We start from the raw sequence: 12,644 nt of genomic DNA on the forward strand, positions 1-12,644 counted from the left end.
GAATTACAAAGGCTGCTGTGAGTAGTGGGTGGCTTTTTGCATTATTTCAGCAGACAAATATGACAAGAATGTATTAGGTTAACTTGAACATCAGTGAAAAACATTTAACATGTTCTAGTTGCTGTCTTCCATCATTTGTGAATGGTGAAGACTTAGCAATTTAGCCGATACAACATACAAACTTGTTAAGCTGGGAAAAGCAAGTTCTGTTTCTAAGATGATGATTTATATTCTTGATCATTTTCACGTGTCATTAGCTTTGGATGCTGGTGTGCTCATGTTTTTGAGGCTAAAACATCTATTTCTTGTGAGCTAATATAAACAGTTTTATTATTATAATGTCCAAATTGATAATTTCACACAAATCATTTGAGTAGTTTGAATTTTGATTATTAGATTTTTTGATGTTTTCTGTGGTCTGAAATTAATGTGTTTTGTCAGAGAACTCATTAGGGTTCTTTTCATTCTTCAGCTTTTTGTGCTTGTTATGTTCCACTGTCTAAACCATAAAATTGAATACAAGCATTCACTTCTCTTAATAGGACCAGATGAATAGCTAGATGCTGGAACAGCATTCTGCCTCAAAATTTTGAATTGCTTTACATTGTGATAACATTATTTGGCATGTTGAGGATGGCCAAGTGTCTGGGACTAAAATAAGTGTTACCTTGGTTAAAAATTGCTGAGTATCTCCATTAAATTTTATTTGAAAAGCTGTTTTCATAGAAAGGGGATTTTTCACTATTTTTTTTTTGCGATCTATAATAATTAATGAAAGAGCACTTTCTAGTTGTTGTTAATTATTGTGTTGTTGTTAAAAGGCTCTGTTTCTGTCCCTTTCACACACTATCAGTGCATCTTGGAATATAGTTGATCATGCTAACTTTTTGCATTTTGATTCGTCTTAAGCATTTTGGGAAAAAACGACACGCTTGCTAATTAGTCAGGCAAAGCAACAGGGGCCTGCAGGGGAGAGAGGCTGAGGGGTTTGTGGGCAGAGGGGAGGAAGCCGGCTATCTCAGGATGGATTCGAGATTCAGGAAGGGTGAAAGGGCTGGTTGCAGCTACCAGCTCCAGCTATACAAATGGTTCCGCTTCTGCTCCTGAGCTGCCAATAACGGTGCTGTCCCACTTTCGGGAGCTTCTGTGTGTTGAAAAATTACAATCGACTTTAGTGCAAATGGGTAACTGTGTGATCGTCTAACAACAAAAGTGAATGCGACGAAGTGGATATGTAGAGTTCATCGCCCCTTAGTGCTGATATTTCTCAATTCGTGAGGACTTGACTTTGCAATCTTAGTGCTCTGGAGGTAAATTCTTATATAATATTTGCATAAAGACTGTATACATTCTTTAAGATCAGTTCTGCAGTGTTTTTTCAACACAACTTACTTACAGGGTAAGCCAGACCTTTCTCACCACGTGTGGTTCAGCATGGGAAATGTTCTTTCACTGCAGGGACTATTTTAATAACCTAGAATAGCCTGACTCGGAATGCCTAATGTTTATGTATAACGTACAGTCTTCTCTGAAATATTATGTACAAAAATCTGTGAAAGTTTTAACTACCAGTGTAAATTATCATAATGTAACTTACAGTAAATTCTTCATGCTTTAGTTTGAGTGCAAACTCCTGAAATAGGGGAGTGCGTTCTGCAGCTTTTGGTTATTTGTCAAACTTATGGATGGTTTAAATTACATCTGCTTGCCAACTCCAAGTGTTCCTGTGTGGTTATGTAATACATTCCACAGCATGGATTTTCAGAAAATATGTCTGTGCTTGTAACTGCTTTTTTCCTCTACTTTAAATGTAAGAAACTTACTGGATTAGCAGTTGTATGGCATTATGCCTTCTGTAAAGGTGAAGGCTTCTGGTTTTCATCTTCTGGATTGCTGCATGTGCTTAGTTTGCTTATCTTCAGTGCTCTGTCCTTTCCCCTGTAGTCAGTGTGTTCTCCAATTAACTATTTGAAGACTTAAGAAAAATTTTAGATGGATGTTGCTATTTCAGCATATATTCAGTATGTATTTCAGTACTTGCTTGTGGCAAGTAATTAACCGAAAATTTTGAACATTTTTTTCCTTTCATTTAAAGGAAGCTTCTGTGCTATTCTAAAGGAGTTAGTGACTGACTTGACTGTCCCAGATAGCCAGATTGATGCTTCTACATTCTTGCTTCCACCCCTTTGTCATGAGAATGATCTCCTTTTACTTGGTCCCTTACTGCAGGAGACTGATCACCGATTTATCGAAGAGCAGGTACTTTTTGATCTAGTATAATGGTGGTGTTATATTTTTATACAGTTCCAGTTATTTGGGTCAGTGCTGGTTTTGACTTGGTTAAAAATATGGCTATCACTTGTTTCCCTTCTTACAGCTCCTTTTAGGTAACAGCATAGCTGGCGGCAGCCTGGAGTATGACCCGTACTCAATTTATGAGAAAGTTGCAAAAGGTGATTCGGTACCTAAACCACTACCTCCTGTATTATCTGTTATCAGTGCAGCAACTCGTCTTTTTGGAGTTATATTTTCCCATGTAGCAGAATCTCACAGGTAAAGTAGTAACTAACTGTTGGGGAATTTGGGAGGTGCTAAGAGATGGTCCCAGTGTTTGAGATTGAATACAAAAGAAAACAATTCTGAAAAAATAATGAATTGTATAGGTGGATTCTGTAAACCATCTGAATAATATAATTTGGACTAACAAATTATTAGACTTTGTGTTTAAAGTTACTCACAACAAAAAGGCACATCCAGTAAGAGGTTACTGTCATTATAATAAATTCTGTTGACCAAGAAAAATAATGTTTTGTTTCGATAGCCTGATCAAAATAGAATTTATTTTAAGAGATACTACACAATTATTATAGTGCTTAATACATAATCACCAAATGCCTTAGAATCAAAGAGGGACAAAAGGAGTAGGAAGCTGTAGTAAAATTTAACCCTTATCCTGCCTCATTCTTTATAAAAAGTGGATGGGAAGAAACAAGTGTGTATCTTAACACAGTTCTGTAAAGGTACAAGAATGCTTGAAAGGGATCACAGACTTACCTTGATTTTGTCTGAGAGTATGTATCTTCCTACTGCAGACATAGCATTTTGGTTTGTTTCATATTTATAAGCACACCGATTGCTGAAGCACAAAATTCTTCAAGATTTTTGCATGCTGTTGCTTATTCTGTGTGCTGCTGGGTATTTTCTTGAATGCAGCATTAGAGCAAATCTATAATTTTTTAGTTTTATATTTTCAAAGCCGCCTGTAGTTAGACTTCAGATCATGGTCATGACAGGTGGTAATGTTTTTTTTTAATTTCTGGTAAGGGATGAGTGCTTAGCATGCAAGCCTCAAGTCTTCATGTCTTCACTGTTTAGAATACTCAAGATTTAGTGTAATCCCGAGGCAGCTGTTTGTATGTAAGCATTCCTGCCAATAAAATTGCCACATACTTTATGATATGTTCTTCTGACTTGCATTTCCTTCCGTATTCTGTCTTCACTAACTGTTTATTTTGGGATTTTGTGGGTTTTTTTATATTTGTCTGGGCTTTTTGCCCCTGCTTTCACCAGGTTGCTGGTTGGTTTTCTTCACCTGTTTCTCAAGACCTGAACTGGTTGCTGCACATAACTGCATTTTCCTTTTCTTTTTCTTTTCTCTCCTCCTTTCTTGATTGTAAGCCAAAACACGTACACAGTTTCTTTCAATAACATCTGTCTAGTGCAATGTAGATATGACTGATTATCTATGAATACATATGTTATAAGGAAACAAAGGCAAAAAGTTTGTGTTTGTAGAGTGATTACCTATTCAAATATGGAATAGAAAAAAATCTTTGTAGTAGACAGATGCCAGTTGAAGGAAAATGCTCAAGAGTTAGAGATTTGTTCCACCTCTGTTTCTATAATATATATGCTTTGTTATGTGTTTTAAAATAAAATAAAAAAGCTTGACTTGTTTCCTTAAGTTTTTAATTCTGTGGTTTCTTTTCTGTTTTTGTTTAAGGCTCCAGGTGTTAGAACAGTTGTTGAATTCCATAAAGCAAACAAAAGGATCACGGCAACAAATAGTACAACTTAATGTTGTGTCAGCCTTTTCTACTTCCTTAAAGGTAAATCTCCTCTCTCCTTTTTTTCTCTCCCTCTCTGGTACTAAAACACGGCATCTGTTGGTTCAAATGTGTCTACATGGAAGTTCCTATTTTGATTAGCAGTCAAGGTAAAGATCAGTCCTGCTTTCTGTGATGATATATTTTTTTATGATGTCACACTCTTCTTAAGTGCTGAAGGGTCACAGTTTAATTTTTCCCTTTTTTTAAATGTTAAGGGTTTGGGAAACCCATTCTAGTACTTTGTCGTATCCTATCATCCATACTGGTGTCATTCAAATAGGAGAGAGATGGAAAAACTCTGTTTGTATCATTTCTGTCTATCACTGTCTCTTTCATATTTCTTACTGTAAAAAAATAAAAAGTAATGATTGGTAAAATAATCTCATAATTATCCTCCATTTGTTGCTTTTCCCTGATGCTTTATTTGTGTTTTCCTCTGTTCGTGTGCAGTTTTCCTTCTTCCCTTCTTAGGCTTTCTTCAAACTAAGGCAAAACGTTTTCAGAATAGGCAAGACCTTTCATTGTACAAAATTTGTATTTAATATGCAATCCAGATAACTGCTGTACCTTTTGCTCATGCTCTTTTTGCAGACTGGGATTTTTCTTTGTGTCATTACTCTGTGTTCACTGGTTTTCTTCTTGATATTGTTTCCTGAATTTTATGCTAGTGTGTTGGTTTATTTTGTCCTACTGCAATCACAGAATGGTAGGGGTCGGAAGGGACCTCTGGAGATTATCCAGTCTAACCCCCGTGCCAGAGCAGGGTCACCTAGAGCAGGTTGCACAGGAAATCTATCCAGTATTTCTTAAAATCAGAATGTTGATATTATTATGTTGTGCTATGATGCACACTTACCTCGAGTTGGACTTCTAACTCACAAAACAGCAAATAAAAATAGAGGAATTCCTCAGTTAAAAGGGTAAGAAAATCAGATTCCTTCTGCAGGTCTTGTAATTTTTGCATGACTGACAGAAAAACACATTCTGATTACTATACTGTCTTGCTGATTAATATACTTGATATCTATTTTTAGCACTTGGCCAACTGCAAGGGAAGTTTAGGTCCAGAAGAAGTTAGAAGGTCTGCCCTGACATTGGTATTGGGTGCCTTGGAAAGCAATAATCCACTCCTAAGATGTGCTGCTGCCGAGTGTTTGGCCAGATTGGCGCAGGTGGTTTCTGACAGTGCCTTCACTGCTGGGTTAGCACAAGTCAGTTTTGACAAGTAAGTTTAAAAAAAAAAAAAAAAAAAAAAAAATGGTCTGGTAAGTTACCGGTTGAGTTTATAAAAATGTTTGAGAAATCTACCTAGCCCCTATTATGATGATAATTTTTAAAAGCTGGTGTTCTCCATGAATTTGATGTCACTTCAGAAATAAATGTGAAAAAGCACTGCCTGACTTCTGCACGTATTTCTTAGTTATGCTGATCTTTAAGAAGATTGCTGAAGTAAGCATGTAGATTTTCAAATAAATGAAATTGGCCACTGTCCTAGCAACATCATTTAATTATATTTAAAATATTTTTGCTACTTCCTTCAGATAAGAGATGATAAATGAATTTTGGAAATATAACAATATCTAATAAAATATTTTGCTGATTATATGCAAGAAATTCTATTAGTAGATGTGCTTATTGCATAGTATCAGTCTTGGTGATTACACTAACAGCTTTCTCTCCTTATAATTAATAGGCTAAAATCTGCTAGGGACGTGGTATCAAGAACAGGTCATTCTTTGGCTCTGGGATGTCTGTATAGGTACCTAGGAGGAATAGGTTCTACTCAGCACCTGAACGCGTGTGTTGGAATCCTTTATACTTTATCTCAGGACAGCACTTCTCCTGATGTACAGGTACTTGTCACTTACCTAAAAATGTTATGTTAGAAATGAACTGGTTTATATTCTGGAGTATAAGTTTTTTCTTGTAAGAATAATGCTTCACAACCTCTTAGGCATACCTCACAGGTGATGGCAGGAGCACAAAGGCAATAAAAACTATCGACCCTGCTCGAAATCCACCTCACAGGAAAGACCTGTGATGAGATATGGGAGGTTCTTATTTAATGATTGGTGGGACAGATAAGGCTAAGATATGCTGGCTTCAAAAATAGTGTCTGATGTGTTAGGAATTACTTTCACATTCACCTGGATCTTGACCTTGACTAGGTTTTTTTGTTCATGTCAGTTTTTGTCGCTGCCACGATGTTTACCTCACAGCATTTTCTTGTTGAAGGGTTATGTAGCAAATACCAGGGACTTGTAGCCTGAATGCTGTAGAACTTGGTCAGTGTACTTCCTTGAATAAAATAAGATGTTTTGAAGACTAATTCAAATTATTTCTCTGTGGCTAAAACTATTATTGATCAGAATAGCTTGAAGAGACATTGAGTGTATTCCATGTAATTGTCTAAAACTTAGGTAAAGATGTTTTTTAAGCTGTATCTACAATATTTTTACACAGACCACTGTATGTTAATGTGAAACAGATGTGGCTATTGGTGCAAAGTAATTGAGACTAAAACAATATGTTGTTTCAGCAACTCTGTTGTAGTATTTTTTTTACATTTCTCTTGTTCTTGCACATGGAACTGCAAGAAATGTTACAAAGAGTAGAATTTGAGGAATAGTAATTACTATTAGATTAACTTCCTATTAGATTAATTTTTTTAATTAACAATGGCAATTTTAAAATGGTTCTTTCATTGCAGCCCATACAGTTCCTTGTAAAATATTCAAAATGGCTTATTAAGCATCAGGTTCTTAAAGTTTCCTTCTATAACCTCTCTGTTTGTCCCTTTGAAACCTAAAAGTGCAGCTTTTGTTACACTTAATTACTGAATTTCACTTGAGCAATCAAATTTTAAAAAGATCTTGTGTTTATTCTATCATACAGACGTGACACGATGGCTTCTCTTATTTTACAGGCATGGGCGCTGCACTCTCTGTCGCTGATAGTAGATTTAGCTGGCCCCTTGTATCATGTGCATGTGGAACCTACCTTATCTCTTGTTCTCATGTTGTTGTTGACTGTGCCTCCTGCTTATGCTGAAGTTCACCAAAGCCTTGGTCGCTGTTTAAATGCGCTTATTACCACGCTGGGCCCTGAGTTGCAAGGTATGCAATAGACAATAGCGTCAGCTTTCTTTGGTTTAGCAACAAAATTGCTAAGCGTTGTTTGAATGTGTAATTCAAATTTTATCAGCAAATAGCATGCATGCTAAGTTGGGTTTTTTTCCTCATTGTAAGACAGTATTTCACAGGCCATGAGTTTATGCAATCAAGATGTCATGACTGCTAGTTTCCCAAAACTAGTGTCTCTTTTTGACATCTTTTCCTTAGTTTGGACTGGTTCTCCAAGCCTTGCCTTAGGCTGAAAGTTCTTACATTTAGTGTGAAAACAGAATATATTCCGATTTCAAGAGTTAGGAGCCAGTCTACATCTTAGTTATGATGCAGACATTTAAAATTTGCATCTAAATCAACTTTTAGATACCTGGACACTGAAATTTCCACAAAGCAATGTGACTGTTACTTGCTGATATCAGAGTATAGCACAGATATAAAAAGTATTCTTCCAGAGGATGGGAGTTAGGGGTGGCTTGGGAAAAAGACAGGTTATGTTTTGAGGGGGGGGGGGAAAAAGTTGATGTTTTAAAAACAAAAACCTTTTTCCTTCTGAATATAGGCAGCAGTATGACAGTTTCAGCCTTAAGAACTTCCTGTCTCCTGGGCTGTGCAGTGATGCAGGATAATCCTGACTGCCTTGTTCAGGCTCAAGCCATCTCTTGCCTTCAGCAGCTTCACATGTTTGCTCCTCGACATGTCAACTTGTCCAGCCTTGTAAGCTGCCTGTGTGTGAGTATACGTTTACTAGTCTGCATCCTTGTATTTTAAAACATTTAGTTCAGAAACACTTAAAAAATGCAAATGCGTCTTTAACATGAGGACCTGATTGTTATGTAGGGGTGAAGTGTTTAATATCCTCCTACAGGCAAGCATTCTCTATTTTTTCATTTTTTTCCCTCAGTTTATGCTTCCCCTTTACAAGAAGAGCACATTTCGTAGAAATCTTGGCCTTCTGACCTCTTTGCAAGTGCATTCTGCTGCGCTTATTAAGGCCAGTTGTCTGGCAGGATGCACCATCCATTACAAGTTTGTGCTGGGTTTTTACCAGCTATTTTATGTTGGCCAGTATTTTAACTCTGCTGCTTTTATGTTTTAGGTGAAGGATTGATTAAAAAACAATTGCGTGTACTAATTACAGTTTTGTTTGGGTTTTGTGGTGGTTTTTATGATGGTGAAAAAAATGTAGATTTCTCTATTTTGTAATTTCTGTAGCATTAATGCTTCAGTGTACTGACTTCTTGGCAGTCAGTATAAAAATTTCTGACAGTTACATAAGTAACAGTCAAACTAGGTCTTTGGAAAAAATAAACAAAACTCTTTTTCAGCTGTATTTGACAAAGCGGTTTGGGGGGGTTGTTTTTTCCCCTAAAGTCTCTCTATCTTTGAATAGCTGCTGTTCCCAAGCACTTAGTTCTATGAAGCAAGCAAAATTTTCTGGTAGTTACTAGTCTTGGTGGGTTTTCAGGGGCTAGCAAGGTGTTTTCTTTTGGTTGTTTGGGTGTTTTTTTGGTTGGTTATTTTACATAAGACCCTCTAGTCTCCCTGTAAATCAGAGGGGGAAAAAAAAAAAAAAAAAAAAAAAAAACCACCACAAAACCCAGACAATAAAGTACGGTGGGATTTTTTTAATCTCCCTTGTCTATCTTAACACAGTTCTTATTCACATCTTCCCCTGGATTGCACTTGTATATCAATAGTAACCATATATTGATTTTTGTATAAAGTTTAGATTCCTTCCATTTATCTCTATTCGGTTTGACTAAAAACATGATTGTAGGGAAAATGGAAGGAGGAGCTCTTTCAGCCCCACATTATGTTAGGCATGGATATACTAGCTGCAAAAGAACTGGAATTCATCCGAAATGTTCGTTCTTTTAACATGTATCAGCTATGATTTTTTTTCTTCTCCGGGTAAAACACAGTTTTTCTTACCTTGATAAAATCACAGCAAATCATATGAGACGCTCTCTTGCACAGAGGATGTATTAAGATTTGGGATCATATGTTTAGTTCATGTACAGTCTGCCTCCATGATCTCTCTAATAGCAAGTACCTACTAATAAAGAGGATGTCGTGATAAAGTTGTCCTGTGCATACTATTGATTTTTATGTTTTTACAAATTGTCTCAAAGTACTTCATACAGTAGTTCATGAACTTTATAATAATAATTAAACTACTCAATTAAGAAGCATGTTTGATGGCTCAAGTGTGTGTGTCCGTGCACACGTGCATGTTCACCTCTACCCCAGAAACGATTGTGAGCTTCACGGTGGAGGAGTCCACCAAAGTCAGTGGCCTTACATGGATGAACTTTTCTCATTCTCATGAACTTGTTACAGAACTAGGACCAAAGTTGCTGATACTGACAATTCAGTAGACATCAATACGTCTCTCAGGAGTGTCATAAGCAAAGAAGGTTTGAGTGTGTGCTTTGCAGGTCTGTGAGAAGATCATTGCACAAGCAGACATTTGTAAAACTCACCATCCATCCGTGTGGTTTCTGCCCACTAAATCACTGTCTCACTAGGGAAGCAGAATAAACCATTGGACTGGAGCAGAATCTGCTCTTGACTGTTCTTGGCTTGCAAAGTGACCCTCAGCAAGTCATTCACCGTGAGTTTAAATTTCTGCAAGTGGAAAACAAGGTGTGACTGTCCTCCTTTGCAATGCATTTTGAAGTCTTAAGGGGAAGTAGAGTATAAAAGCTGGGCACTAGATACTGTGGATATTCACCACTACGTTCTTTATTTAAGGCAGAAAAACAGGAGAGGCAAAGAATCTGTAGTCAGATAAATGATCTTTTCCACTTCTGTCCATAGAAACATGAATTCTTACTCATAAAATCTTGAAAGCAAATGCAAAGAAATTTTATTTTATTTTATTTTATTTTATTTTATTTTATTTTATTTATTTTATTTATTTTATTTATTTATTTTATTTTATTTTATTTTATTTTATTTTATTTTATTTTATTTTATTTTATTTTATTTATTTTATTTTATTTTATTTTTTTATTTTTTGTAACATTTGAACCAACTCCCCCATCCACCCTTCTCCCTCAAAGTTTCTGGAAAATTTCAGTGTCTTCAAACTGCCTTTTTAAAAATCTGCAATAGACATTTTTTTTCTTTTATTTCCTCCTCCCTTTTTCCCCCTTTTTTTCTTTTTTTTCCTTTTTTCTTTTCTCTTTTTCCCTTTTTTTCTTTTTCTCTTTTTACATTTTCTTTTTTTCATTTTCAAATAAATGTAGCATTACGCGTGCTGAGCAGCTGCAAGCTGCCTCTCCCACCTGTCTTCCCAACCCCTAGAGCTTGAGATGGTTCAGGCCCCCAGCGTATTTAGAACATTCAGTTTGTGACTATGCTAGCACTAACTAAACATGACTTGGGCAGTGGAGACACAGCTTCACTGACTTGTTTTTTGTTTGGTTTGGTTTTGTGTTTGGTTTTTTTGTTTTGTTTTTTTTTTAAATTGTGTCCATGTGCCTGTCATTATGTCATTATTGAGCTTTCCTTCTTCAGCTTCTGAAAGTATTCTTTGTCAATTGGGTCTTTTTTCACGGGGCTTTGCATCTAACAGTGTAACGCTTATCCTGCCGGTTAAATTCTTGGCTCCAGTGGAATAGAAATCATATGCTTTTAATCATGTCTAACACTAGCTCTGAAGCTAACTTATATGAGCATAGACTTCTAAAGAGCTTATCTGTGTGAGCTTGTGATGTAGTGAACACCGGTTTCCAGCTGCAAGACATTGAAGATATTTTGGAACACAATAAGTATACAATGTCAGTAACTATGCTGCGCTGTTGTCTTGGTACTGTTTAAGTACTAATTTTAGGGGCAGCTGGCTTGCAATTTAAGCGTGTTTGACATTAAATGTAAGGTAAATGAACTAAGTAAATTAGGGTTTTGGTATGTTTGAGATAAGATTCTGAATTTTAATATATGCTGAATTTACATGTAATGGTCACCATGTGTGGTTGGTATCACTGTGATATCTATATTTTGGTTTTGTCATGACTGGTTTGTCATTTGTTTTTGTGCAGGAAATCTTGTTGGATAATTCTGTGTTGGTAGGTCCCCGTGCCTTGTTAATCCTAAACTTTTGCAGTTTGCAGTGGTGTTTTTTATTTCATCTCTTATCTTTTGCTTTTAACCATTTCAATGTAATTTCTTTTAGCATGTCAAATGACATTTGATTGTCATCCTAACCAGACCCTTCCTAACTTTTTGCAGATGGCAGGCGTACATTTCATTTGTGTGCTTAGTGAAGCATAATTTTGTTTTTAACATGTTAAGCACAAAGGGAACTGTTTGTTCATTTAAGTTTGTATGTGGTGCTTGCATTTTGTGTCTGTTATTTTGTCCTGTCCCCTGCAAATGTGGGTGAATGAGAGAGATTAAAAATGTGCATCTTGCAATATTCGGTAGCCTCAATTGGATCCTCTGTTTTTTCCCTATTAAAAACGAGCACGCAATTTATGCATGTCCAACTTGCAGTAGAATGTGTAGCCTGCTTGCATAAATGTTGCATTAAAAGCCTCACTTGTTTTTAAAGTTTCAATTAAAGTATCTTGCAGACATACTTACAGAGTCAGGTTTCCTTTCTTTTAGAAGAATTATGCAGAGAACGTATCTGTGTGTGTACTAAATATGTAATTCTGAATATTGGAGATTCATGTGCATGCATAGAAATTCAGAAGAAAAAGCTTAGTTTTGTTAATGTAACAAAGCTGAGATTCTGTATCACTTACTCTTTTTGTCCTTAAGTTATTCTTTTTCACTGTATGTTAACTAATATATATTAGTCATTTGGACTAACATATATTGACCTGTTGCTGACAAACGAGGAGCATGACCTTACTGCAAGGTTTCCCTCCAGCAGACACTCAGCTCTGTCTATTTTAAGGATGGGGACAGCTAAACGTACGCAATTGCTTAGTTGCAGAAAATAGGTTTTTTTTATGATAACCTAAGCTTAATTTAAAGGCAGCTGCATAAATATTGGTGTAGCCATCTTGCCTGGTCGTATAGCTGGTTCGTTGTATATTTAGGATCCCCTTCAGAATGTTCATAAAATTGAAAGCAAGCAAATAAAAATCAGAAAGCTCCCCTCTAGCAAAAAAACTTGAGGCTATGTCTTGGGTTTTTAAAGTGTTTTTCCTTGTTCCTCTAATAATGAATCTGTTATTGTGTATTTTTCAGTATAAAAACCAAATACTGGCCTGATGCTGTTAAAATATGGTGGTGCTATAAACTTTTTTGCTAAAAACTGGCTCAGGAGAGCTGACTTGTCTCAGTGTGATACATTCACCAGTAACTCTCACCCTTCCTCTCGCATTTTCTAAAACATGATTTAATGTAATCTGAGTACATAATATTTTTTACAATGAAATTGTAGCAGTGT

At 36.1% G+C, this 12,644-nt stretch overlaps 1 protein-coding gene across 8 annotated transcripts in view; it reads left to right on the forward strand.

Annotated features, from left to right (window-relative positions):
• HEATR5A (HEAT repeat containing 5A) overlaps window positions 1–12,644 on the forward strand; it is a 68,653-nt gene that overhangs the window by 35,169 nt on the left and 20,840 nt on the right. For 5 of the 8 annotated variants that reach the window (XM_063331776.1, XM_063331778.1, XM_063331781.1 and 2 more), the window contains 8 exons: window positions 2,096–2,259; window positions 2,378–2,553; window positions 4,004–4,109; window positions 5,144–5,334; window positions 5,803–5,962; window positions 7,036–7,225; window positions 7,797–7,966; window positions 11,284–11,310. In XM_063331776.1, coding sequence (XP_063187846.1) covers window positions 2,096–2,259; window positions 2,378–2,553; window positions 4,004–4,109; window positions 5,144–5,334; window positions 5,803–5,962; window positions 7,036–7,225; window positions 7,797–7,966; window positions 11,284–11,310 — 1,184 coding nt within the window. The remainder of the gene's footprint in view (window positions 1–2,095; window positions 2,260–2,377; window positions 2,554–4,003; window positions 4,110–5,143; window positions 5,335–5,802; window positions 5,963–7,035; window positions 7,226–7,796; window positions 7,967–11,283; window positions 11,311–12,644) is intronic. The other 3 variants (XM_063331779.1, XM_063331784.1, XM_063331780.1) reach the window with 2 other exon arrangements.

Source organism: Chroicocephalus ridibundus, chromosome 4, assembly GCF_963924245.1.
Source record: "Chroicocephalus ridibundus chromosome 4, bChrRid1.1, whole genome shotgun sequence".
Classification (NCBI taxonomy): domain Eukaryota; kingdom Metazoa; phylum Chordata; class Aves; order Charadriiformes; family Laridae; genus Chroicocephalus; species Chroicocephalus ridibundus.